Source organism: Ascidiella aspersa, chromosome 6 (assembly GCF_963924565.1).
Source record: "Ascidiella aspersa chromosome 6, kaAscAspe10.2, whole genome shotgun sequence".
NCBI lineage: Eukaryota > Metazoa > Chordata > Ascidiacea > Phlebobranchia > Ascidiidae > Ascidiella > Ascidiella aspersa.
Window position 1 is genome coordinate 27823864 of NC_139452.1, and position 26322 is coordinate 27850185.

General features: G+C 36.0%; 1 protein-coding gene and 3 non-coding genes across 4 annotated transcripts in view; 1 reads left to right on the top strand and 3 right to left on the bottom strand.

Annotated features, from left to right (window-relative positions):
• The window catches only part of LOC146141098 (uncharacterized), a 33864-nt gene extending 12993 nt beyond the window's left edge, over positions 1-20871 (bottom strand). Inside the window, exons 1-18 of the mRNA XM_083392810.1 lie at positions 20667-20871; positions 19007-19105; positions 18512-18593; positions 17501-17715; positions 16507-16607; positions 13777-14017; positions 12061-12209; positions 11180-11407; positions 9715-9918; positions 8818-9100; positions 7941-8000; positions 7400-7716; positions 6370-6563; positions 5755-5967; positions 5062-5209; positions 2606-3640; positions 1784-1946; positions 423-817 (exon numbers count right to left, since the gene is read on the bottom strand). Of these exons, the coding sequence (XP_083248936.1) occupies positions 423-817; positions 1784-1946; positions 2606-3640; positions 5062-5209; positions 5755-5967; positions 6370-6563; positions 7400-7716; positions 7941-8000; positions 8818-9100; positions 9715-9918; positions 11180-11407; positions 12061-12209; positions 13777-14017; positions 16507-16607; positions 17501-17715; positions 18512-18593; positions 19007-19105; positions 20667-20871 (4332 nt within the window). The remainder of the gene's footprint in view (positions 1-422; positions 818-1783; positions 1947-2605; positions 3641-5061; positions 5210-5754; positions 5968-6369; positions 6564-7399; positions 7717-7940; positions 8001-8817; positions 9101-9714; positions 9919-11179; positions 11408-12060; positions 12210-13776; positions 14018-16506; positions 16608-17500; positions 17716-18511; positions 18594-19006; positions 19106-20666) is intronic.
• A 419-nt stretch (positions 20872-21290) lies between these two features.
• On the top strand, positions 21291-21362 carry Trnag-ucc (transfer RNA glycine (anticodon UCC)). The gene has a single exon. It is a non-coding gene; the product is annotated as a tRNA-Gly (tRNA).
• A 789-nt stretch (positions 21363-22151) lies between these two features.
• Trnae-cuc (transfer RNA glutamic acid (anticodon CUC)) lies at positions 22152-22223 on the bottom strand. Its single transcript has one exon. It is a non-coding gene; the product is annotated as a tRNA-Glu (tRNA).
• Positions 22224-22914: 691 nt separating this feature from the next.
• Positions 22915-22986, bottom strand: Trnae-cuc (transfer RNA glutamic acid (anticodon CUC)). The gene has a single exon. It is a non-coding gene; the product is annotated as a tRNA-Glu (tRNA).
• Between the last annotated feature and the right edge of the window lie 3336 nt (positions 22987-26322).

A 26322-nucleotide genomic window follows, 5' to 3' on the forward strand; every position in this document is an offset into this window, starting at 1 on the left:
GGTTTTCTTGAACAATAATATGGTACTGTAGACCCCCTTCAATGTGAAGTTGCTTGTGCTAACAGAATGTAGCAAGCATTGGCGTATGGTTGTTTTTCAAGCCTGTGATTAGTAATGGTTGATCGACGGTCCCGGTATGACCGAGGTTATGAGTTCAAAACTAACTGCAGGCTATAGTTGTTTTTCTAGCCTGCCTTACATCATTGACCGGCAAGTTAGGTTAGTCTGTTAGCAGTAATCGTTGGTCATAGAGCAGCTTCAGAGGGGCTATATCAGAGTTGTTGGCACACACATGTTGCTTTTTTAGCCTCTATTCACAAAGTTGTTTTTCAAGCCTGCCTTATTGCATTATTGATCGACAGATTCGGTGAGACTGCGATGACTTTCGGTGTAACATATTCAGATTAAAAATAAACTCTTACCTTGAGTATGCTTTGCATGATCGCATCCATCACCATCTTCTCTTCTCTCACTCTTTCCTGTGCATCCTGGATTACGTCTCCTCCAGTCATCTCGCTAAGCTCCTGGTGCAGTTTCTCCCAAGAGTCGATTCCCAACTTCACCTCCAGGATCAGCTTTGACTTCCCCCTCAACTTCTCACTCTCGTCCGCTAGGAGTCGGAAAAGCTCACGTTGCATCTGCTCTCCGCCCGGGGGAATCCCCGAGATGATTGCGTCCAGTGCGTTGTCTGCGAGCGCGACGCGGTTCGGGTGGTTCGCGTACGGGTTTGTTTCGTCATAACTGGGCTTCATGAACTTGACCAGGTGCACCTGGATGAGCGTCATCATTTCCGGCGACAGGTTCTCCTTTCCGCCTCCTGTGACGTAACAACGGGTTGATTGTGACGTGTGAAGTAAGGAGAGTAAAGCGATTTAAAAACGCTATACATGAATCACTATATTGTTGGCTGCTTTAAAAGGCGAAATATGAAATACATAAATTTACAGTCGCATATATGAACTTGTGTCGTTGATTCTGAGATGAATATATAACGATTGAGGTCACTTTTTAATCAATAAGTTTATTCAAGTTGTAATGACTGAGCTTAGGTGTATCTTTGGAGCATATTGGTTAAAGGTTGTGGTTGGTTAACAAATATCAAAGACATCACATCATTAGTACACCGAAAGCCGAATCTCTTTCATTTGAATAATAATATGGTGCTGTAGATTTAACAGTACGTGAAGTTGCTTGTACTTATAGAATGTTGCAAGCATTGGCGTATGGTTGTTTCTCGACTAGCTTCCTCATAAGTGAAACGAATCGAAAAAGAAATATTGTCATTACTACTAGCATTTACAAAAACTCGGTAGCTAAAATTTCTAAAAGTGTTAAAATTTTTGTTTGTCATAATTTCATAAACATATTTAACGCAAAGAGCAGTTGCCACTTTTTATTCTACTCCTCTAACCTTGGACTTGCAGCACTAAAAATTACCAATTATTTTTAACAATTTGGAAACAAATGTTGGTTTGAATATTTTTGCAAATGATTTGATTGGGCTTCAACTGAATAGTACCAACAATATTTAACAATTTAACCATGTTGAAACAAATTTAGTTTTGATGCAATCAAATACAGTATTTATTTTGATGCAATCAATACAGTATACAGTATTAGCCTCCAATTTCTATCAATATCAAAGTAGTTTTTAGATTTTGTTATTTTTAATTTACTTAAAATGTTGGTCACAAAGAATTGCCGAATTTAACAAAATAACTATACTAACCTTCTGACAAAAAGAACTATAACAAAATAACTATTCTAAAATTAATATGCTAACCTTCTGCGATCGGAAATTCCTGTGTGATTATGAGGATGTTTTCGATCGCTTTCTCGTGCGCAAATAACCGTGTGGTGTCGCCTATCTCCAGCAGAGCTTCGACTACAGAGTCCGGTATCACTTTTGTAAGTTTTTTGCGGAACCAAAGGGCGCTCGTTATGTCCTGCAGTTAAAAAGCATGGGTGATTTTTTTCCGCGACCTACTGCAACTTAAATCTAGTTTAGTTGGTGAAGTTTATTTCACTTATTAAACACCGTTCCTTAAGCTTGTATCTGAGTAAAATAAGTTTTAGTCGGAAAAATTCCAACAAAGTTCAGTTAACGTCAAATGCAATGTGGTTTATACATCGATCACGGAAAGATATTATTGTATAAAGTCTAACGTAATACCTGCCTAACATGAAATTTGTTGGGCTTGATATACAGCTTCTGATTCACAACATTTTATAAACAGACATTTAAAAAGTTTGAGTATGACAAGTCTTCGCTATGTTACTTTCTAAAACTGCTGGTAAAACTCTTTGTCCTTAAGATATTTGCGTACGATGTCCATTATGTTTGACAACTTAAGGTTGGACAATGTATTACCGGAACGATGTTATAAGTCAACGTACTGTTTGTCGGATTTGTTTTATATGTCAGCAGCACGGCTGCATTTCTCCTCCCATCGGCCTGCAGCATGTAGTTTATTGTACATATTTCTTATATCAATAACAATTAAGAACGTTTTTGGTGAATTTTATTCCCAAAATAATGTCTCAAAAGTATGAAATGTGTCTTTATTTAAAAAAACAAAATATTACTTATGTAAAAAACGCTTACCTTCAGCAATTGTGGGATCATTGTTTGTTTCTCCATCACTTTATCGAGCCCTCTTTGCCTTTGCTCCTTTAACTTTTCTCTGACGTTCTTCTTCTGAGCGGATGCTGTCACTGGTGGCTTGCTTCCACTCTCAACTTCTTCACTTCCTTCTTGATATCCTCCTTTGTCGAGTCCTCTAGATGGAGCATCTTTGGATGCTGCGGATCTGTATCTCGTGGTGGTCTGCTCCTTGGATCCAGAAGAATCTGTTGGAGGTTTTGATCCTTGTTTCTTCTTAACGTCAACGAAGAAAACAACTTTCTTTCTCGTCTCTTCCGCTTGTGTTCCTCCCACTTCATCTCCTCCTAAAGAAGATACGCTTCGAAGATGATCTTCAAGATCTACATCCTCTTTTGGTCTAACATCGAGATCGGAGAAGTCGGGAATCGACTCTACGCTACTGAAGGAGGAGAATCGAAAAGAATCGGAGCTCTGCGAATTAAGAAGGAGCATCCTTGATCCCGAGTCTTCCGTCTTCACCGATTCCACTCCCTCTTCTTCTTCTTCCGCGATTCTCTTTTCTCCTTCTGGAGCCGGACGCAGCTTCCACTCGAGGATGGTGAGGATTTTAGGAGTTGGAGGCCGGACTCTTTGCCGGATGACCGAGTTCTGGATGTATCCATCAGGAGCGATCGGGAATTTGCTCTCAAGGAGTCGCTTCACTATTTTCTCCTCGAAGCAATTCTCGTACTCCACCATCCTCCTGTAAGACTGCCTCACTTTCGCTCCCTTAACATCCGGAAGATCTTCGTTTCGGTTTTCCTCCTTTACTAGCAACTTGTGCATTTTATCCTCCTCTTTAAAATCTCCCGATCCGGGAAGAAGAGTATCTTCATTGCATTGTTCTTTGCGGTTCAGTTTCTTTGCTTTGATCTCGACGATGACCTTCTCGATGACCTCGACCCACTTTAACCGCCAGGTGTCGCTAGACGCAAGTGATGACGTACTCTTGCTCGTGGTCACGTGATCCTTGCGCCCCAATCGCCTTCTCTTTGTCTAAAGAAAACAGAAGTTTTTATTGACCTGTGCTTACGATACTGACAAATTTAAACGTATTCTGTATCAAACAAAAATGCTATTCGTCTATTCCAGGGATTCTTAAACTGGGGTCCATAGACCCCTTGGGGTACGAAGGCTAAGCAATTCTTCAAAGAAAAAAGTTTAATTTATTTTTTTTTAAAGATGAGCTGAATGAAAATGTCTATTTGTTGCTTTTTGCCTGTTTCGAATTTATTTTCACATTTCCATGCTGAAATGTTTCTATCGTATCGCATCGATGCCGACACCAGGCCGTAATATCGGTTAAGGCGGGGTCCACTATTTGTGAAATCCACTATTTGTGAATCTGTTTTTTCGCGGACCGCAATACAAAGTAAAAAATAAATAAAACCAAATTTTATATATTTACAAAACTGACAACATCAATGGGACAGATGGGATTGCTTCCCTCTGCTTAAATCATCAATTCATATTCAAAGCGCAACAAGTAAGATTTACGATACTGGACAGCAAAAGATTTCGAAATCAATAAGTTGTGAATAACTGCGGCAATTTAATTATTGTTGAAAGAGTACTAAATTTACTTTTTTAGCCTACACTTACTGTAAACTTTTTCTAGTCGCGGGCTAAAACAAAACTCAAAAAGGTCTCTGCGGGCCGCACAAAATGTTAACTACGAATTATGTTTTTAAAATGTTAGAACGACGGTTAATCAGGCGGGCTTTGGATATGTTTTTGCACTTAAAATCGTGTTTAGTTACTTTTAAGGAGGCAGTAAAGTGTTGGCGCAAAGCGGGACAAAAATCGTTTGTTAGGTTCAAAATTCGAGTCCACACGCCGTTATTCATATTGAAAAGTGTAATAACACGACTTAACGCGATAACCTTAAAGGTTAATCTAGTTCAGTGTTTGTTAACGTACTGTATTTAAGTTGGGGCGCACCTGGCGAACGAAGCGAGCGCGAATTTTTTTGGTATATACCGACATTTCTTTTAAATTTCTTGCAAGTTTTTATTACATTTCACAAATAAAAATTAAAAATGTATGTTCATATTTTTCAAAACATTTTCCGTTTGTACGCGACGCACTTTGGCACTTGTCAGTCTTCCACAGCGCAAGAAGCGCTAATCTAGTTCAAATGACAGAGTTTGGGAAACCCTGGGTTAAGGAGCCACCACCCGACCCCGGAGCGTACAGTATCGGTCATGGCTGATATAACCGCAGTAATAAATTTAGTAAATTTATTTAATTTCAAGACGTATTTTGTACATCGAACAACAAAATCGAAACAAATGGCAAGCAACTTTTACGTCTTAAAATTGAGGTAAACTTATCTTTTCTCGAAAAATGACACATTAGATTAATCTTAGTCATCGCCATTTTCAAATTTCGCGAATAGGTCGAAAATCGCGTCATACCCGTGACGCCTTCTCTTCCGGTTCGGTCACTTCCGGTTGCGAGACCTTTATGACGTTAATTCGCGGAATTGGACAAACGTCGCTCGCCACTGTGCGCTCTGTTGCCTCCAGCGGCAGGGACGCGAGGGCTTCGAGGTCTTTTGTGGCACTGAAAAATGACGTCATAAAGGTAACGTTGCGAAAAGTAGCGGAGGTTTTTATATTTTTGTATTTGTTAGGTGACTTTATAAGATAGTGACAAAAGTTTCAGTTAAGTAATTTTTATTTTGTAAAGTCTAAGTCGGGGTCATGAACTCTGGTCTCATTTTAAGTTGTAAGTTTTCCAAGTAATGTTTCACCAAAGTCAAGTCATTGTCATAGAAAATAAACTATTAAAATATGTAAACTTGCCTAAATCTGCAAAGTTGTAATTAGCAAGACAAAAACAAAACAATTGGCCAACAAATTAAGCTAATAAAATTTTACCAAAATTCATTAATGGAAACACCTTGTCATTGGTCTTTAGTAAAGTCATTTGTTAAGGATGTATAGATATATATTTTTTAAACAAAGTATTTTGTCACTCGCATAGTATCGTATTGAACTACGTTCAAGTTTACAATATTTTTAGAATTTGGATTCGCGTTTTTACGATTATAGAAACATTCATAGAATAACCTTTAAACTGAATCTTTGTTTAAGTAGTGCATTTACCCAAGGTTGTTGTCGTAGGGAATTGCTCCCTCAATAATATCGTCATCGAAGTCTAAATCGAAAATCCGGCGTTCCTTGATCAATTGTTGTGTCATAAACGTGCAACAATCTATCAAACACACCCGTCCCTCTAGCGCCACCAGCAGGTCGCGTCCGTTGGGAAAACAAACCGCTGTGAGGCGGTGAGGATTGAAGCAAATTTCCCGGATCAACCTTTAACAAAATAGTCAATTAAACTAGTAATTCTAATAATAATTAATCTACGAAAAAATGACAATATGCAATAGTTGATCGATATGTGGTTTAAATGATAAATCTATAGAAACTCTCGAGGACTCCAGAAGCCATCTTAGACGAACTGAATCTGTCGATCAATGATGCAAGCAAGGCAGTTCGAACCAAAGATCTTCGGCCAAACAGAGACCTTCGCTCTACTAACTAAGCCAACAGATCCGAATCTGTCGACCAATGATGTAAGCAAGGCAGTCTAGAAAAGCAACTAGCCTGTCGTGAGTTTTCAAATAACGACCTTCGGCCATATTGAGATCGCCGTTCAGCAACTTCACATTAAAAGGATCTTTACTAAAATATCTTTCAATTCTCGAGCATTCTCACTTGTTGTCCTCGTCCCAAATCTTTACGTAGCCGTCCAGACTGCACGAGGCGAAGCAGTTCAAATCTGGGGAGCTTTCCAATGACGTCACTGCTGCCACGTGATCGTCGTCATGGTGATGCACCTTGAGCGAGTTGGCTTCGTCAATGGGCGTGATGGAGGGGCGGTTCGAGAAGAACGAACTGCCGTACTTGATCTGCGCAAACAAGGAGTATTTTTCTTCAGAAAATGTGATTTTGGCAAAAAAGTAGTTTCAGTTAAAAGAAATATTTTCGGTACAAAGGGTAGTTTTCGCTAAAAATAGAATTTTCAGTGAAAAAAGCAGTTTAGTTAAAAGGTAGTATTTTTCTTCATTAAACGTATTGGCAGCAAGAAAGTTAGTTTTAAATAAAAATAGTACTTCCGGTAAAAAAGGTAGTTTTAGTTAAAAGTAGTATTTTTCTTCAGAAAATGCATTGGCAGCAAAAAAGGTAGTTTTACTGAAAAATAGTATTTTCGGTAAAAAAGGCAGTTTCTGTTAAAAAGTAGTATTTTTCTTTCGAAAATGTATTTGCAGCACGAAAAGGTAGTTTTAGTAGTAAAATAGTATTTTCGGTGATTTTTTTGTTGTTGCAGTTATTGAAATGGAAGTTTCAGTCAAACATGGCATTTACAGCTGAAAATAATTTTACAGCAAAAAAATAGTATTTCCGAGCGAATAAGAAAAATACTTTTAGACGTAATGGATTTCAGATTTTTTAAACAACTGTTCGTTACACACTTATGTGTAGGCTTTGCTAGGTTAAACCACTTAAAAAAAACTTCCTATAGCTTCAATGTTATACTTTTGTATTTACTTTCAAAATTATAGTTTATTGAATAAAAAACATGGCGGTCTAAGCATTTATTCATATGTATTCCCCAACTGTTTTCATCCTTATCCACGAAAGTTCTGTATCGGCAAATCATGGCTGAAACCCCCAAATTGATCCAATATTGAATCGGTGTCTAAACTACCACTCGGTATCGAATATCGACTTCCCCAATACTTACCCGAGAAAATTCTTTAATTACTTGTGAAGTGTTGATAATCGCCCCTCGTCGCACGCCTGCCGTTTTGTAAGTTGTCGTCTTCAGAACAAGCAGAAAGATCATGTTATCTCCCGTACAAACGCACAGCCTGTCTCTGAGTGCAGTTACAAGCGCCAGGTCAGTCATGCATGGCGGAAGGGCCATTTTCAGCTCTGGCTCCAGACGTACTCTCCACTCGACCAGGCCTTTGCCCGTGCACGGTTCGACGATTACACGCCAGGTACGCACGGTGGTTGAGCCGACACTCAAAAGGTTGTGCGAACTGCTAAGAGTCAGTTCTGTAATAAATCAAGCACCTATAATATAGTTTACGTTAATAGGTAATAACTTGACTTGAGTGCACTCAAGTTTTCAAAATGACTTTTGCCAGACCTTATCAGAAAATTATTACACAATTTGCTGCATTTCAATGTAAAAACTACAAAATTTTTTTTATCGGGATATTTTACCCATTAGAGGTAATATTTTTTATAATTATGTTTGTCAAATAAATTACACTTACCGTTTGGTATCATTGAATTTTGCAAGCCTTTGGATATCACGCCCATGTATTTAACGCTACCTGTAAAGCAAAAATATTTTTTGAGGGTTTGTAAGTTATTTTCATCATACTTATGCACTTTATTTGGAACTTGTTTATGTTAATGTTAAAGATCGGCTTGCCATACGTTTTTAGGCCTTGTCCCGTTGTCCCGCCCGGTTAACCAATTTGTCCCGGATTTTTCAATTTAAGATTTACAAAAAAAAAAATGTAAAAACTCTTACGTTAGCCATTTAGCAATTCTTTCTTGAAACTAAGTAGTACCTTTTACTTTTCATTTTGGTTGGTAAGGCTATCAAGCAATTTTTTTTAAGAACTTACAATTATTTTTCCAGCGGGTGTTAAGAGTTTTTTTTCTGGGGGTGAGGTTGCTGGAGCTAGTTTCTTTTTTGTGTGTGGTGAGTAACAAACCCCGTTAAGTTAATTAGTTGCATTAAGTTTTTGTTATGTTAAGTCTACATTAAATTTATTTGCAGTTTTTAATATGCGTCCCGGATTTACGTTTGTAAAAAATTGCAAGCCTAGTTAAAGAACCTATGCCAACAGAATATTTACGAACTGTCTATACGTTGTACAATAGCATTATTGATGTGTGTATTTCGTAAAAACTAGTTATTTCAAGTGATGCAATATGTAAGGTTTTAGTGACCTAACTAAACAAACAACTTACTGAGCATAAAAATGGTCGGAACATATTTTAACGAAACAAACAAAAATGGGTCTTGAAATCGTACGGATTATTACAATTATTCTGGGTAAATTGTTGCAAATTCCATAGCCATATATCTTATCCAATGAACGTTTTCACAAACTGCGTTTATTTGCAAGCTTTTTCAACCTGAGTGAGCTTGCATCGTTTCCATTTGCAAGCTGTTTGGATGAACCAGCGCTATCTGTCCGTTGCGAAGTCCCGCAAAGATCGCCGAAAGTTTCCGATCTTTCTTCGCACTGAGGATCACTGACGTCACGCTCATCACGTCCTCGTCATAGGGAATCGCTGGAGCGTAACGACGCATCGGAAGGCTGGGGTTGGTTAAGCAGTTACATTGCATCACTTTGCCGTCATGTAAACGAACGTAAGCCAAGTTGTTGAATGGATCAAAGGCCATGTCCAGGAATATCTGCAATAATGTTTGAAGAACGTTTGATTAAAACCTTTATTTTCGTCATGCACCAAAGATTAATGTTTATTTATGAACAAGATTTCAAAAAACTCTTGGCAGTGTTTCAAAAATATTTGCTGTATTAGATAAATGAATGCCAAAAAAGATATGGAACAAAGGGCAAAGGATGACAAAGGCTAAAAACTTAGTGCAACAAAAGTCAACAGAAGAAAAAATGCAAATAAAGTTTAAATAACGAAAACCATGTACGAAACTAACTGCTTTAAAGATTAACGGTTAAGCTAAAATATATTCTAAAAGGATTGAAGGCAATGCCCTAAAATGTTTGCAACAGATTTAAAGACCCCGTGTTCATTAAATAGAATAAAATATCCTACGTAAAGTTAATAGGTGACTGACCACATGAAAGTTAACTTTGTTGAAAGGCATGTTTTGTATTCGAGACAAGTCTTATATATCTATATGATCTGGAAACGGATAAAATAAATTGCTTAAGCGAAAGTGGCCAACAAACCTGCTTATTGATTTTAAACAAAAAGTGGATAACATCCTACTTATTGGATATTTATAAACCACGAAATAATAGCTCCACATTTAATCTACTTTACAACCTGAAAAGTGGTCATGGGGTAGATCATTGTGAGTAGGAGCCCAGTTAAAGGACACAACACAGCAACCGACCCATCCTCCAAGGAAGCAAGTATCTTCCCTGGTATCCCCATCTCGGATACCCCTGCCACCCTGGTTAGCTTGACAGCCGACGAATGCAGGACTGTGTACATTGAGTAGACCTTGGTCAGACGGTAGAGGGTAACCTGTATGAAAAAGAGAAATTGATTGTATTTGGGATTTAGCTCGTACCTCTGTACGTAAAATAAGCTAATCTTAAATCAGTTTGTCGACAAAGATTGCAAGGAATTCAGAGGTCGTAAGTTCTAATCTCATCGCGGACTAGCTTTCCCAGTCCCAATATCTTGCTTGTAATTTAAACAAGTCGGATAATTGAGATAGGTGTTATGTTGAAACGAAGCTTTATCGTTGGCCTGTACGACTTGCGAAGTGCCGGATTTTATAGTTCATAGTAATATGTACAATTGTATATCAATTTTAAGTTGTTTTCAGAGTATATTGATTTGTGTGGCAAGACAGGAGAAATAACAAACCTTCATATAAGAATAATAAACTTTATTCAAATCTTTTGAAAGATATCTTAATCTTTGGAACCAAATTTCCGTAAATTTACCGATCTTTTACAAATCTTAAGATAGTAGTGTAACTATGTCAACCATTTTCTAGTTAGACAGGGGCAAGAAACTTTTGCATTTTAATTAATTAGAATATGGACAAGTCAATTTTGGTTCCTCTGCGCATAGCAGCAAGATAATGGTACAAGTTTTCTTTCCAATGTTAGATCGACTACGCGAAACAAAACCCCCTATTCATCGGATTCGCAATGATACAATTGAATGTCTAAATTAAACCAATCACAAGTCAAAATTGCCACTATCTTAAAAACAAAGACCACATATAACGAGTTTCACCTCTCAATTCAATTAAATTATTTAACAACTGTTAAAATAGGCAAGTCAATTTTCTGCACAAATCTAGAAAGATAATGGTACAGGTTCTATGTTCGATGTTAGTTCGACTAACACGCGAAATAAAATCCTCTATCCATCGAATCCGCAATGATACAATTCAATATCCAAAATAGACCAATCCCAACTCAAAATTGCCACTATCTTAAGAACAAAAAACACGCATAATGATTAAACCAATCACATTGATTTTCAGTTGATGTTGAAAATGAATAAAGACTTATTCGAAACGTTCAAAATGCTACCTACTTCTGTATGGGCTTCGATATTCTTATTACGTCACACATAATGAGTTTCACCTCAACGATTAAATTAAACCACTTACAAATTGCTATAATGATAAGTAAGTCATTTTTCGACACGTTCTGCACAGATCTCTAACAAGATAATGTTAAATGTTCTATTTCCGATATTAGATCGAACAACACGCGGAATAAAATCCTTTTTAATCGAAATCCGCGATGAGGATGAGTCTTACCTCTTGTTTGCTCTGAAAGTAAAATAAGCCGGGATCGTTTCCCAATATTAAGTTTTCAATCTTCAGTCCAGTGTCAATACGTTGGATAATCGTGAAAGTTTCCAGGCACCAGATCCTGATCGATTTGTCGTGAGACGCGCTAATGAGTATGGGATATATCGGATGAGCGGCCAGTCCGGTGATCGCGCTGATGTGACCTTTGAGCACGTGCACGAGACCGAAGGTCACCTGAAGAGGCAGGAAAGTTAAAACTGACCGTCAAAACTTTTGAATTGCAAGATCTTAATCGCATATCTTAAGGAGTGTTTTTAGAAAATACCTTTGTTTTATTTTGCAAAATACTTTGTTTTAAACATTTTAGCAAATCATTTTTGAAAAAAGTGTTTTGTAATGACAGGCAATAAGTTCACGAATGAAAAAAAAGAATATGTACTTGTGTATAATTTAGGCATAAAATCAATCGCTGGTGTTATGTAGTTCAAGCATTACTTATTTGAAAATCATATATATTACGAATGTTTTGATAATGGGAGCAAATATAAATACGTCAAAAAATCACAAAATAACGGTCACGTCTATATGCAAGCCTCCTATAAACAATACTTCACATCTCAAACAACCCTTTCTAGCCATATGCTTGATCCTAAAAAGATAAATTTTAGGAGTGGCTTTGAATTCTATACAATATTGTTTAATTGTGCGCACTATTGCGAGGAAAAATCAATATTTTAAGTTGGATACTTTTGAAGAGTGGTTTAGTTTCACAAAACAATTAAAAAAAATTTTAAAATTCTACTTTTTCTTATTTGGTTCAAAATTTGTAAAGGTATGCAAAAAAACATATTTTACATATTTAAACAGTTTAAAGAACTTCTTCCCACCATATGCATAATCCTGATTGTTCCCTCGCCACCTCCTGTGACGAAATAACCGAAGCGTGGGAAAAAATCGCACCTGGTGAAGGTCACGTGACCTCTCATGTGGAACGTTCTCGAACCATTGGCGACACGCTTCGATGACTTCGCATCGCCTGTTTAAAAACAGCCGACGTCAGATTTAAACAGAGTGATTGTTGGTTATTTAAACCAAAAATTTTGGGAACTTGTATAATTAAAGCTAGCAGAGTTAATGAGTTTGAGTTGCTTTAATTGTTAAACGGAAACAACAAATGTTAAAAACCGCAAGTCACATTTGTGTGTACCGCAAGGCAATTGCAGACTCACCGAATCTGTCGATCAATAATGTAAGGCAAGCTAGAAAAACAACTAGCCTACAGTGAGGTTCGAACTCACGACCTCCGGTTATACCGGGACAGTCGCTCTACCAACTGAGCTACAAAATAACCGAAACTGTCTATCAATGATGTAAGCAGAGCATTTTAGAAAAACAACTAGCCTACAGTAAGGTTCGAACAACTCACGACCTCCGGTTATACCGCGACAGTCGCTCTACCAACTGAGCTACAAAATAACCGAATCTGTCGATCAATGATGTATGCAGGGCAGGCTAGAAAAACAACTAGCCTACTGTGAGGTTCGAACTCACGACCTCCAGTTATCCGGGACAGTCGCTCTATCAACTGAGCTACGAAATAACCGAATCTGTCGATCAATGATGTATGCAGGGCAGGCTAGAAAAACAATTAGCCGCAGTGAGGTTTATATTTAGTAAAATCAAATTTTTAGCTGCCAAATTGCCAGACATTTTTTACAAAAATGGTCAAAACTCAATCTTTGATTAGTTTTTTTTATATTCTTAAGTCATTAAAGTTTCTTGGGTACACTATGCACGGATCTGTAATGTAGCTTAATAATAAATTTCAAAGCCAAAAAGGTCGAGTAGATCGACAGCATCTTGATTAAGACGTTTCGATACGAACTTGTATCATCTTCAGTTAGTGTGACTACTCGACCTTTTTGGCTTTGAAATTTATTATTAAAGTTTCTACTTGTAGCTTTTACTCACTGGGGATGGCCGATAATATCGGATCAGAAAATAACCCGATTTCAAGTGGTACTATCGGTACCCGTCCAACACTAGGGTGGTATCGGTACATGTCCGATACTAAGCTAGTATCGGTGCCAAGCCGATAATAAATTTATAGGAATTTCGGCCATGATTTTGCAAACACATGCCTTTGAGTATTTATTTTTTGTATTGGAGTGTTTCTTTTTTCTTTCTTTTTTTAATTTGTATTTAAGTATTTCTTCTTTTTCCTTTTCTTTTTCTTACGCATGCATTTCAGTGTTTATTTTTATTTTTTTTTTAAATATCAATTCAATTCGAATTTCTTATTTTTTTAAATTCTTTATTTTTTTATTTTTTTACATAGCAATTCGAGTGTTTATTTTATTTTTTTTAAATATTAATTTTAGTGTTTATTTTTTTATTTTTCTAGTTTTCACGTATTAATTTAATATTTATTTTATATATTTTATTTCTTTTATTGTTTTACATATCAAGTTGAGTGTTAATTTTTTACATAATAATTTTAGTGTTTATTTATTTTAATTTATTTACTTATTTATTTTTTTTTATTATTAATTTGAGTGTTTAGTTCATTATATTTTTTTTGCACATCAATTTAAGTGTTTCACCTTCGTTAAAGCTGTCCGGTTTTCGTCCACCCACTCTCCCCACCAGCCACATCATGGGGTCGTGGAGCCGAACCCCCCACAACTGGCACCGGTTCACGTAGTCGATGGCCAGTATCGCGTCGTGACAAACCGCCACCAGGAGGCGCTGTTTGTCCCCCGACATCGAAGCCCTCCCCTGGTAGACGCGCATATGGAAGACCCAGTCGTCACTGTGGAGATTACACTGGTATGGGGTGCGAGCCTGTGTGAAAATAAGTTATAATTAGAGCGAATATTTTTTAACTTGTCAAAAACAGTCAAAATTTTGTGAAAGTTATTAGTAGTCTAAATCGATTAAACATGCACATAAATCTATTACAAAAATAGTCAGTGTTTTAAAAGTGTCGTTCAGTAAGTTTTCAATTATAAATATAACCAGCGTCTTGCTTTTTTTGGTATTTTTATTGTATTAGTTTTGCAAAAACTCCGAAGAAATTGTTTAAATCAAAATATTTCTAAAAGTAAAAATTTTGAATTTTTGGTTTGAAAAATAATGGCATTCACAAAGTCAATTTTCAGTTCCGGGTTCGAATCCCGTCTTAGGAATCCTTTAAATAAGTTATAACGGTTAAACTTCAAGATCGCACTGGTGAGGAGAAAGCGTATGTAAAACAAGGTGTAATGGTTATTTGTTAATATAGCAAAGTCAATTTTCGGCTCCGGGATCTTGTCTTAGGCACCCTTGAAAAACTTATAATGGTTACTTAAACTTCAAGATCACGCTGGTTTGGTGTAAGAGTCTGTGTGAACAAAAGTTATAATGGTTGTTTGTTGAGATAGCAAGTTTAGAAATTTTTAGTTCCCGGTTGGAATCCCGTTTTAGTCATCCTTTATAAAAACGTATAATGGTTGCTTGAAGTTCAAGATCACGCTGGTTTGGTGTAAGAGTCTGTGTGAACAAAAGTTATAATGGTTGTTTGTTGAGATAGCAAGTTTAGAAATTTTTAGTTCCCGGTTGGAATCCCGTTTTAGTCATCCTTTATAAAAACGTATAATGGTTGCTTGAAGTTCAAGATCACGCTGGTTTGGTGTAAGAGTCTGTGTGAACAAAAGTTATAATGGTTGTTTGTTGAGATAGCAAGTTTAGAAATTTTTAGTTCCCGGTTGGAATCCCGTTTTAGTCATCCTTTATAAAAACGTATAATGGTTGCTTGAAGTTCAAGATCACGCTGGTTTGGTGTAAGAGTCTGTGTGAACAAAAGCTATAATGGTTGTTTGTTGAGATAGCAAGTTTAGAAATTTTTAGTTCCCGGTTGGAATCCCGTTTTAGTCATCCTTTATAAAAACGTATAATGGTTGCTTGAAGTTCAAGATCACGCTGGTTTGGTGTAAGAGTCTGTGTGAACAAAAGTTATAATGGTTGTTTGTTGAGATAGCAAGTTTAGAAATTTTTAGTTCCCGGTTGGAATCCCGTTTTAGTCATCCTTTATAAAAACGTATAATGGTTGCTTGAAGTTCAAGATCACGCTGGTTTGGTGTAAGAGTCTGTGTGAACAAAAGTTATAATGGTTGTTTGTTGAGATAGCAAGTTTAGAAATTTTTAGTTCCCGGTTGGAATCCCGTTTTAGTCATCCTTTATAAAAACGTTTAATGGTTGCTTGAAGTTCAAGATCACACTGGTATGGAAGTAAGCGCCTGTGTAAAAAAAATGCTTGTTTGTTGAGATAGCAAATTTAGAAGTTTTTAGTTCCCGGTTCGAATCCCTCTTATGCATTCTTTATAAAAAGTTCCTTAAACTTTAAGTTCGCACTGCTAAAATATCACGCATCTAATATCACATGTATAGTTGATTTTTAACCACGAAGCAGAATTTGAGCTCTGGGTTCAAATCCTGTTTCAGGCAGCCTTCGACAAAAGTGGTGGTTGATACCTGCCTTATTTTTTTTAGTTTAACCACGAGATAATGTCCGAGTTTTTAGCCCTGGGGCAGCCCATTGACAAAGTGTTATAATTAGGGAGATTATTTTTTGACCTAAAAAATAGGATATTTTGACCACAAAAATTAAAATTTTGACCTAAACATAATTTATTTTGACAAAACGTTGTCCTGTTAGAAATACATTAATTTAAATAACCTAGGCGTCGTTAATCACGCGTTTTTTATACCGTATATTGCTCTAGTAAAGATATAATAGGGTTAAAATGACTTTGAACATAAATCAAAACTATTCCATTTTGACTTGAAATTTTATTTACAAATTTTGACCTAACGTGTAAATTTTGACAAAATTTTGACTTTTTTGACAAGTCGCCCTAGTTATAATGTTTACTTGAATCGCACGAAACCAGCAACTCTTAGTTAGGACTACCGCTATGCAGCTTTTAAGAGAAAAAATTTGCTTTTATTACCGCAATTGGGACAGATATATTCGGTTAACGGTTTAAATCCCAGCTAAGGCGACCTCTTGTAAAAGTTATATCAGTTCAGAATATTAGGGTAATGTGTGCAAAAGCGGCGTTATTAAAGTTGATTCGAAAAACGTTTACTAATGAAGTGTTGTTTTCATATATAGTTAACCCGAGTCCAAGGCAATCAACCAACAAGGTCAAGTCTTATCACAGCTAAGACGATTCAATAGCAGAGACTTACTACTCCTTGCAAAAATTGCAAAATTTAGGATGTTGAAGGCTTATCCATCAAATTTAGAACTTCGCCAGCTCCGTACTTTGCAGAATAATATTTTCTCTCACCTGCAGCATTTGTCGTCCAGGGCCGTATCCATCGTTATGCTTTGCCTGGGAAATCCCCCCGTGTGTTTTCACGCTGCCTTTACGATTTCGCGGTGAGATTTCTACGATAAAGATAGAAATCGAACAAGTTGCTTCACACTGTTACCACACTGCAGATGACGAAGCGTACAATTGCCTTTTTCTTGCGTACGTTTTCATCGTTGTTACTCGTTACATGTTGTACACTTCTGTCAGCGCTTCATACAAGCATCATCGCTACAGTAGCATTATTAAATTAAATTTTAAGAAACACGGGTGGTGTCGTCATATCGCTTCCACAATTTTTATAAATTTTGGCGAAAAAATTTGCTAAGAACCAATCTCCTTGTGAACTGTTGCAGTCGGGATCCAACCATCTCAAACGGCGACACAACTTTGGGTCGGAGCCCATTGGTTGAGAAACACTGAACTGACCGAATAAAATTAACTCATAAGTAGTAATGTTTTAAATCTGTTGAAACGAAATGAAAATAATTATAGAATTAACCACACTTCTATCTACAAATGAAAGATAAAAGATGTCGTCTGATTCCCTAAAAGAAACAAAAAAGTTCAGGCAGTTGTTTAAATTTTTTGGGTTGGACAGGTAATAGTTTTCCTCAAATAATAACACAATGCAAGTCATTGATAAAAAAACTTTATTTCTACTATTTAAATACTTTTAAATATGGTACATTGTGTTCATGCCTTCAGAAGGAAATTATCACCACGGTATTTTGCCCTAGTAAATTCATTTTCTTCGAAGTGCTTCAATTTTCTCCTATATTATGATAAAACCAAAGTGCTGTCGATTCACAGATATGTCGCCATAAGAGACCCAAGTTTCAAAGAAAACTATGTTACAAACTAGAGTTTATCAAAAAAAAGTATTAAGAAATTGGAAAAATAATGTCACCCGATCAAGACACACTATACACTTTGTTTCTCTACTATTTAAATAAACTTGTAAACCAACCTTCAGACTGCGAAGTTTTCAGGTTGGTTGAGAGCCTGATCTTCCACGGTTGAATGACGCCGATACCGCCGGTCACCACCTCATCAGTATCCTCGATGTAGGCCAGGGAAACCACCGGCATCGCACAGACGGTCGGCGCCGAAACGGCCTTGCATCGGTGGACCGTGTCGGCGTATACGCGCAAATTCTTATCGCTACCAAATCCTACAAAAAGCCTGTGGCATTGCCTGGTAAATTCTACCGTTTTGTAGGGGGCTATGACTTAACAGTTCCGTTCACAATTTTTGCTCTAAGAAAGAGCCTTTTAAATACAAGATACTGAGATGCTTGACGCTGTATAATAATAAGGTGTTTGGTGCTTTAGTACCTAATTTGGCCACTATGAAGTTAACAGCCATCTGTACCATTTCTATTTAGGTTTTCTGAGGGAGGAATTACGATATTTTGCCAAACAGATTAGATAATAGATATACCTTGTGAGTTTAAAAATGTTACTATGTTAAAGAGCAGTATTGTGAACAAGTCGTTTTGAAATGATCTAAGCTCGGTCAAGTAACTTTTATAATATCTTAGGTCCAGTTACGTGATTAGTCAAAAATAGAAATTCAAGTCATTGCTATAGCCTATACCACGTCAAGCCAATGCATTTCTCCCAAAACGCTTAGGCCAAGTTATTTATTTAAAATCAGTGACTGAAGTCATTACAACACATTTATAAAGCTTGTCAAATAAATGTTGTTGATATTAATGAAGCTACATAAACGTCAATACTTGAAAATAATTTATTGGGCCACTGTTTTACAATTAAAATTTTGCTGTTCTGTGTCGTGAACTCTTAAAAAAGATTAGCATGACGTAAAACAAATGCATTGTAAATTCAAGGGACCACAAAATTTGAACTAAATTCTGTGTTTTGTTCAACAGAAGAAATTTGCGTTAAATCCACAGCGTTTGGTATATTTGCCAAACCTTGACCAATCAGTCAATATTTAAAAAAATGTTCGGTCTTACCTGTAATTTGGAAGGTACACTATATGCTGTTGGGGAGGCCCCTTTACCGGGAATCTTGTCAAGTAAATATCACTTTTCCGGTCTATCAACAAAACAACAACATAAACATCACTGCTATTGGATCTATATTACAACGTTTTAGACTTCAATTATTGTCGAGAAGCAACGTAAATCATGCAGGGACCACTAAACTTTTTCTCACAAAGGGCCTGATAACTCTAAGACTGGCAATCACAGGTCGGAGGCCAGACATGGAATTTTGTTTCGATCCTGATTGACTTGATTTTTAATATTTTTAAAATATGCAGTGAGTTATACGAATTGTTAGTTAAAATTTCGTCAACCCTTAGCTTGGATTCTCCTACAAGAAACTTCGTTAACAAAGTATTAAGTTATATTAACCGTATTTTGTCTTCATTAGGCAAATAAGCCAGCTGTCTCCATCCGGGCCGCGGGCCTCAGTTTGGTGGCCCCTAATGTAAATGAATAATTTACTTGCTCCTTTACCTTTAGTTGGCACAGTAGGAAACTCTTGATCTGTCTTGGTAAACTTTCTCAGGTGGAAAACGTTCCCAGGTCCAGTTCCGTGATTAACTACAAAACCAATAATATTTTTGCAAGAATTTGATTTAATACAAACATACACACACTGCTATGGTTCTCAACCGGGGTGCCGCGATATCCAGGGTGCCATTTTTAACGTTTGAGTGTGCCCAGAAGTATTTTCAATTCTTTAGAGTTTCAATTTTTGCTCTATTGGAAACGTTCTTGATACAATTTTTTGTGTACGAAAAAAGTGCCAAAAACTATATGAAGGTTTTTCCAATTTTGTTGCACAGTTAATGTGCTGTTTCAATATCGTTTATTCTAACGTTACAGTTAAGCATTCAGCAATTACGAGCCAGGGTGCCGCGAATAATTTCTCTAGGGGGGCGCAAGCCAACAAAGGTTGCGAAACACTGAGTTACATGCCTTTGGAAAGACTGATACATTTATTTCAATTGGCCTTATCGCGATTGTCGTGCAATCAAGGAGTTAACAAAACTAGACTGCGTTCAGGTACGAAATTACCACTTTGGCTACGCAGGCTCAGTGAGAGGTGGTCAAGAAACGACTATAGCACTGCTGCTGCAGCACCCTGATGTTTTTAGCCTTGCCGCTGTAACTGGTTTTGGTAAAAGTATTTACGAAGCAACCTGGTTACGATATAATCGTCAGTGTTGTAAAAAAGTCATTTCAAAAAGACTTGAGTCCCAGTTAAGTCATTTGTAAAATAACTTAAGTCCAAGTCAAGTCATTTTAAATAAATAACAAGTTAAGCCCCAGTCCAAGTCATCAGTTTCGCAAGTCAAGTCCCAGTCAAGTCATAATTAGAGCAAGTCAACTTTAAGTCACGTCCTTGTTAAAAAAATCAAACGTTAAACTATAAGAATTTTGAAACTAGTCCGATCATGAACAATAACTGAACAAAAAAAAAAAAAGCGCAACATGTAGGCCTACCAAGCGATTTTGTTTTATGTGCAAAATTTGGATAAATAGCTCAATTTTATTAAAAAAATACTTAAAGAAAACACTTCATTTTAACTCAAGTTATTTGTCTAAATGACTTAAGTCAAGTCAAGTCGTTTGTCCGAAAGACTTAAGTCAAGCCAAGTCACTTGAAAACAGTGACTTAAGTGCACTTAAGTCAAGTCATTTCAACACTGATAATCGTTGCTCAAAACTATACCACCATAGCTAGATTACAGTATATAGTCGTATGCCATCATTCGGCATATAGTCGTTTTCCATAACTGCTATAACTATTTTATAACGTGTACCAGGGGTGGATATAGAATAATTTTGGAAACTCATGGAGATTTTTTTAGAGATGACGTCATAACTGGACGCATAAAAAAGTAAAATTAGGAAACGTAGCGTTATCGTTCGATATACTGCAAAAATATGCAACTAAAATCTTAATTTAAATACATTCAAGGAGATAGTAGGTAGGCTTGATAAAAAAGGGACATGGCCTGGTAAAGAAGAACAGTTGTTACCGGTATACGGCGAACCTTTAAACCTTTTTTTTAATCGGAACGCCGTTTCGGCCCGTTCCGGCTACCTTCACCACTGGTTCTCACGAACAACTTTTCCAAAACCTTAAAAAACACACCTAGAAATTCCTCTCTAACCGAATTGCTTCGGTACGCCACACAGCGGATTGGATCTTTAAATTTGTAGGTCACTTGGTGGTGAAATCCGTGCGTGAGGCACATAGCGTTGCTGTTTTTGATTCCGCTTGTATCGTTTACAATATTTTCCAAATCTTCTCTTACTTCTTTCCATGGCTTGTACTTTGGGTCTACTGCGTTTAGCATACCGTTAAAATACACCTATGAAATACTATTTGTTTAAAATATTTATATGAATGCCGACAACATATATTTTGCTGCAGCCAATCCACGTTGGTTCGCTAATTGTGACATAACTATTACGTTTCATGAATCATAAGCTGTCTTCAATGGGGTATTTGACAAGAGTAAACGCTAGTATGAGTTTTAATATTTGTATATAACAACATGCACATATTCAGCAATTGACAATTGTAGAAGGCCAAAATGAATTTTATTACTTGAAATTTATTACAATATCGCAATTAATTGATAAAATATTCGTTGCATTTTGAAATGCTTGATGGAAAATAGTGTGTGTTTTACTTCAATACGATTTAAAATAAAACCTAGATTGAAACTATTTGTGGGGAATAATAACGTGTTTTCGCAATGTTCTACCGCAAGCGTCGATGGTGTAACGGTTAGCATTGGTGCCTTCCAAGCACTAGTTCCGGGTTCGACTCCCGGTCGACGCACTTTTAAAGTTTTGTATGCGATTTTTCAACAAACAGTAAAAGTAGTATCTTGCAAATAGAAAAACATTACTTTTTACAGGGAAACGTATATAAAAGAGGTATAATTTTAAATATTGAAGGAGATTATAACAAGTTGTGAAAATAATACCTTCCAAATAGCATCAGCCCTTATTATTATTTTTTTATTTGAACAGAGAACAGTATTTAAAGGACTGTGATTTTATATATTTAACATGATTTTACCAAGTAGTTAGTACTACCTTACAAATAGCAATAATATTTCCTCTTTTTGTATTTTTACATAGAACAGTTTTTTAAATAACTGTGATTTAAAATATTGAACATGATTTCAACAAGTAGTGAAATTATTACCTTGCAAGTAGCAATAACCCTTCCTCTTTTTTGTTTTTACAGTGAACGTCTGTGATTCAAAATACTGAACACAACAATGTAACAAATTGTATTTGCAAATGGACAATAAATCAGCAAACGACACAACTACAATTTTGTCTACAAGGTATTTGAAAACACAAGTTTAAAAGTTGGAAATACATTGGATAACTTATGTGTAAGAGCATTGTAAACTGTAGGCTTTTAAACCTGTAGCAAATTGGTGCAATCAAAACAAAAACAAGTTCACTTGAAACTATTTACTGTACCCACTTCGAAACTTTGAGTGTTGAGCTTAATTTAAAATAAAATGGAATTGTATATGAAAGGAGTACAGGCTTCTAGGACAAATGCTAGTAATTTCGATTCAATGTAGTATTTTTAAGAAGGAAAAAGAAGTTCCCAGACCGGGAATCGAACCCGGGCCGCGTGGGTGAGAGCCACGAATCCTAACCACTAGACCACCTGGGAGACGAACGTTACAGAGCGAAATAATATATTTATAGCTCATATCAATTAGTCTGGACGCTAACTTTAAATGGAGGCCAATTTGGCGAAACTACTATCAAAAAACAATATTACAATTTAGTTTATAAACTTTGTGTAATACTGAAGACAAGCCATTTAGTAATGGTTTAAATTTATGAACTTTGTTTAAAAAGTGGATATCTGATACATGCGTATTATGTGTGCGAAATAGTAGATTAAAAACAAATTTTGGTTAAACTTTCTTACAAGTATTTTTATAGAACTTTCATGGTCGGAGCATTAACTATACAGAAAGTTACTAAACCTCATAGTAAGTAGAACGCTTTGTATTTTTACAGGGAACGTAGTAAAAAGAAAATTTGCAATAGTAGATTAACTCCAATGAATGCCAATAATTACGTTTTTGTTAATTCGTTTGTTGAGTATCTGTCATTTTTTTCTCGTTCATGTAAACTGGTTCTTCTTTATCACCTTTTGTGAATTCGAATTCTAGAAAAATAACCACGAATCATTTACCAAACTATATTTAATACAAAATATCTTTTTAGTTAAACTGCTTTAGAATACAAGACGGGTAAGCTACTAATTTATTCTATAAAATATCAATACAATTTAATAATGTTACGCAATTCTACAGACTTTTGAATATTTTTTTGCAGGGCATAAAAAGAAGTTCCCAGACCGGGAATCGAACCCGGGCCGCGTGGGTGAGAGCCACGAATCCTAACCACTAGACCACCTGGGAGACGTATGCCTATTTGCGAATGAAAGGTACCAACACTAAGCTATAACATGCCTCTAACTCTAACGTGAATGTTAGACGTACTTTGGGGACTTGGGGAGTTCGCCATAGTCTTGAAAGAGACATAGGCTTTTGGACAATTAACTTGACTTCACAAGAATTTTTTTACCTTATTTTAGATAAAATCTTATGTCCACAACAAACGACACGAATCTATTTGCTTACTTTTCAATACTTCGAGTTAGTTTAGTTTAAAAAATTATTTAATTGTTTTAAGGCAGGGGTTCTCAACCTTTTTTTCACTGCGTACCACCTCGAGCTTCTATGATCTTGTTGCGTACCAACAAATTGTCCAAAAAACTCAACTTTACTCAAAATGTATATATATAGGCGTAATTAGAATATCAAAGCCCATACAGAAATAGGTATTACTACGCCTTACTACAACCTCCAACCATTATGCTCCAAAGTATATATATAGGATTATTAACAGGGGTGGATTAGCTAATTAGTTAGCCCGGAAATTTTAAAACAAATGCGGCCCACTACTTTCGAAAAAGTTTCCCTTTTTTAACTTATACTGGTACTGGTAGTCAAGTTTTGTGATTCTTTGTTGTGCTATGATGTCATAAAATAAACTTGCATAGATGTTCCGGAAAGATTTAAGTTCCTATCGTTAAAGAAGCATAAAATATTTAACTATACAATCATTATAATGAATGTATAGTTTATTACAAAAAAAAATGCTTAACCTTTTGGTAAAACTGTAAGTTTACTTAAAAACATACTGCGTACAGCGTACCACCAAAAATGACTTCGCGTACCACTAGTGGTACACGTACCACAGGTTGAGAACCACTGTTTTAAAGTATTAAGTAAACTTTTACGCACCATAAATATAGGTGTGGTTGCTTTTTCCGGTACTTTTTCTTCTGTTCGTTTCTTGCATTTCGATACCCCCCGTTCTGAGGTAACCGCAAGAATCTATTTTAAAATGCCATAGAAATAATCAGCATTTTAGCAGCGTCGTAAAGAAGTCATTTTGAAATGACTCAAGTCCCAGTTAGTTCAAGTCAAGTCATAATTAGAGCAAGTCAATTCCAAGTCAAGTCCTTGTCATAAAACTTAAATGTTAATTAGAATTGGTAAACTCGCCCGATTACTAGCGACAACTCAACTAAAAAATAACAAAAACACAACATATAACAAGAAAATTGTTTGTTAGGTAACCCAATTTATAAAAAAAATGCTTAAAAAAGTAATTTTAATCCGAGTCATTTGTCCAAAAGACCCAAGTCAAGTCTAGTCAGTTAAAAACAGTCCGTTTAGTGAACTTTAGTCAAGTCATTGATTTAAGTCAGTAAAACACTTCATTTTAGTAACAAAAATAGGCTACATTGATTCTCCAACAAAACTTACACCCATCCAAAGAAGTTGCCAACCAAAAAATTTAAATGTTTAGGTTTGCCACGATTTGACATTTATAGATTTTACATTTATAAATTCATTTTAAAACTAAGCCACCGAGGTTTAACATTTGGCATATTAAGCTTTATATTTACGTTTTCAGTTTACTGAATGTTTTTAAGACTAATTTTTTATGACGTAAGTTCGTGACTCATCCCTGGAAATGTTGGTGCTCCCTGCCACAAAACAAAATATTTGATACGTCAAAACGCAGATAGGTTACATCAATTGAAACTGTGAAGTTTTGCTCCATAAGAAAACTCACCCAAGTTCGATTCGTCTGTCAATAAATCGTTGATCATCTCATTTTCTCGTCCTCTGTAAAATCGTTTAAGAAGAATTAAATTAGCCGATAGGTGTAAAATCTTAAGATATACTTTTTATATACGATATATGTGCTAAATAGAACTTAAATAAAGCTCTACTATACTCTAGTCTAGTTCTAATCTAATTCCGGTTTAACCAAAATGTTACTTTGTCCAACTTGATTTTTTAGTCGCCCAGCCTGAATAAATCACTTTAATTTTTTGATCGGACAACTTTAACCTCATATACGGTCTGAAAAGCATGGACTATTTTCACAAAATACATGGCGAATTAATCTTTCCGTTCATATGAGAGGCAATTGCGATTTCAACTAGATTGATTGGGAGATCATCAAATGTAATCTAATTTGAAATATAGCTTAATTTCAAGTTTTTAAGAATTCGGTAATTCTAATTAAGAAAAACTAAAACAAGTCTAGTCGAAGTCCTGTCTCAGGAAGTCTCACCTCCTCTGTCCTTTAGAATAGCAGCAACACACGAGGCCGGTAAAAAGTAGAAGGATGACCAGCCCACAAATCGAGCCGACTATTGCCATTTGAACACCTGCATAGAAGTAAGCTTTGAAAACACGCCACGTGAGCCTACGTGGTGTAATAATATCACTTGTTTTGTCGGATAGGCTCGTTGTTGATTTTAAGAAATATTACTGTCCTACCGTTTCGATTTAGTGACGAACAAATGAAAATGAGTAGCCTATAATTAGCTAGAAATTACTACAAAATTAAAAAAAAACGAAAGATACGTGAGAAATTAAACGGATATATAAAAAATAGGAGAAAAACTGCCCTTCTTAAATTATTCCTAATGAAGATATTTTGACAAACTTAGGCACGATTTCTACAGTGTTAGCTACATATAGTTGCAGCTAACTTACCTTTTGCCTTAAAAGTCGTAATTTGTCTAATTATAAATCAGGAAAATGAAAGTTATTTTTTTATACCAGAATAAATTAAATACATCCTTCCTTATTGATTTTTGTACACCAAAAATGAAAAAATCGGACAAGTATAAACACTATCGACAAATCTTGTTTGTAATGTTGACAACTGTGCATCAGATTACCGTAAGAATTCTACTTTTTTGTAGCCGATTTTAATTTAAACAATGTGTTAAAATTCACCTTGTCTGCCTAATTCGCAGTTGGTCTTGTAGGGTTGTTGGTATCTCATCACAGTGATTAGAGACACGTTTTGTCCCCATAACCTCGCCTTGCCGTCGTAAGGCTGCGTAAGCAATCCCGTCACCTTAGAATTAAAAATAGAAAAGTGGTATACATGTTCGTTGATTGATATGTTATGTTTATCCTATAGTCAAGAAATATTTACTCCTTACGTTTCGGGTTGAATTAACCTTTAAGCAATAAGTACGTGCGTATGGCATCATGGAAAAGGGAAAAAATTTTATAATTTACCTTTCTTTCCACTTTGAATTACTTTATATAAAGGTGGAACCAGAATCTGCTAAGTAAACAGGAGGGGGGTAAGTTTATGGTGTATTAAGAACGAAAAAATATTAAAAGAAAAAACATTTGAAATTGCCAAGCTGA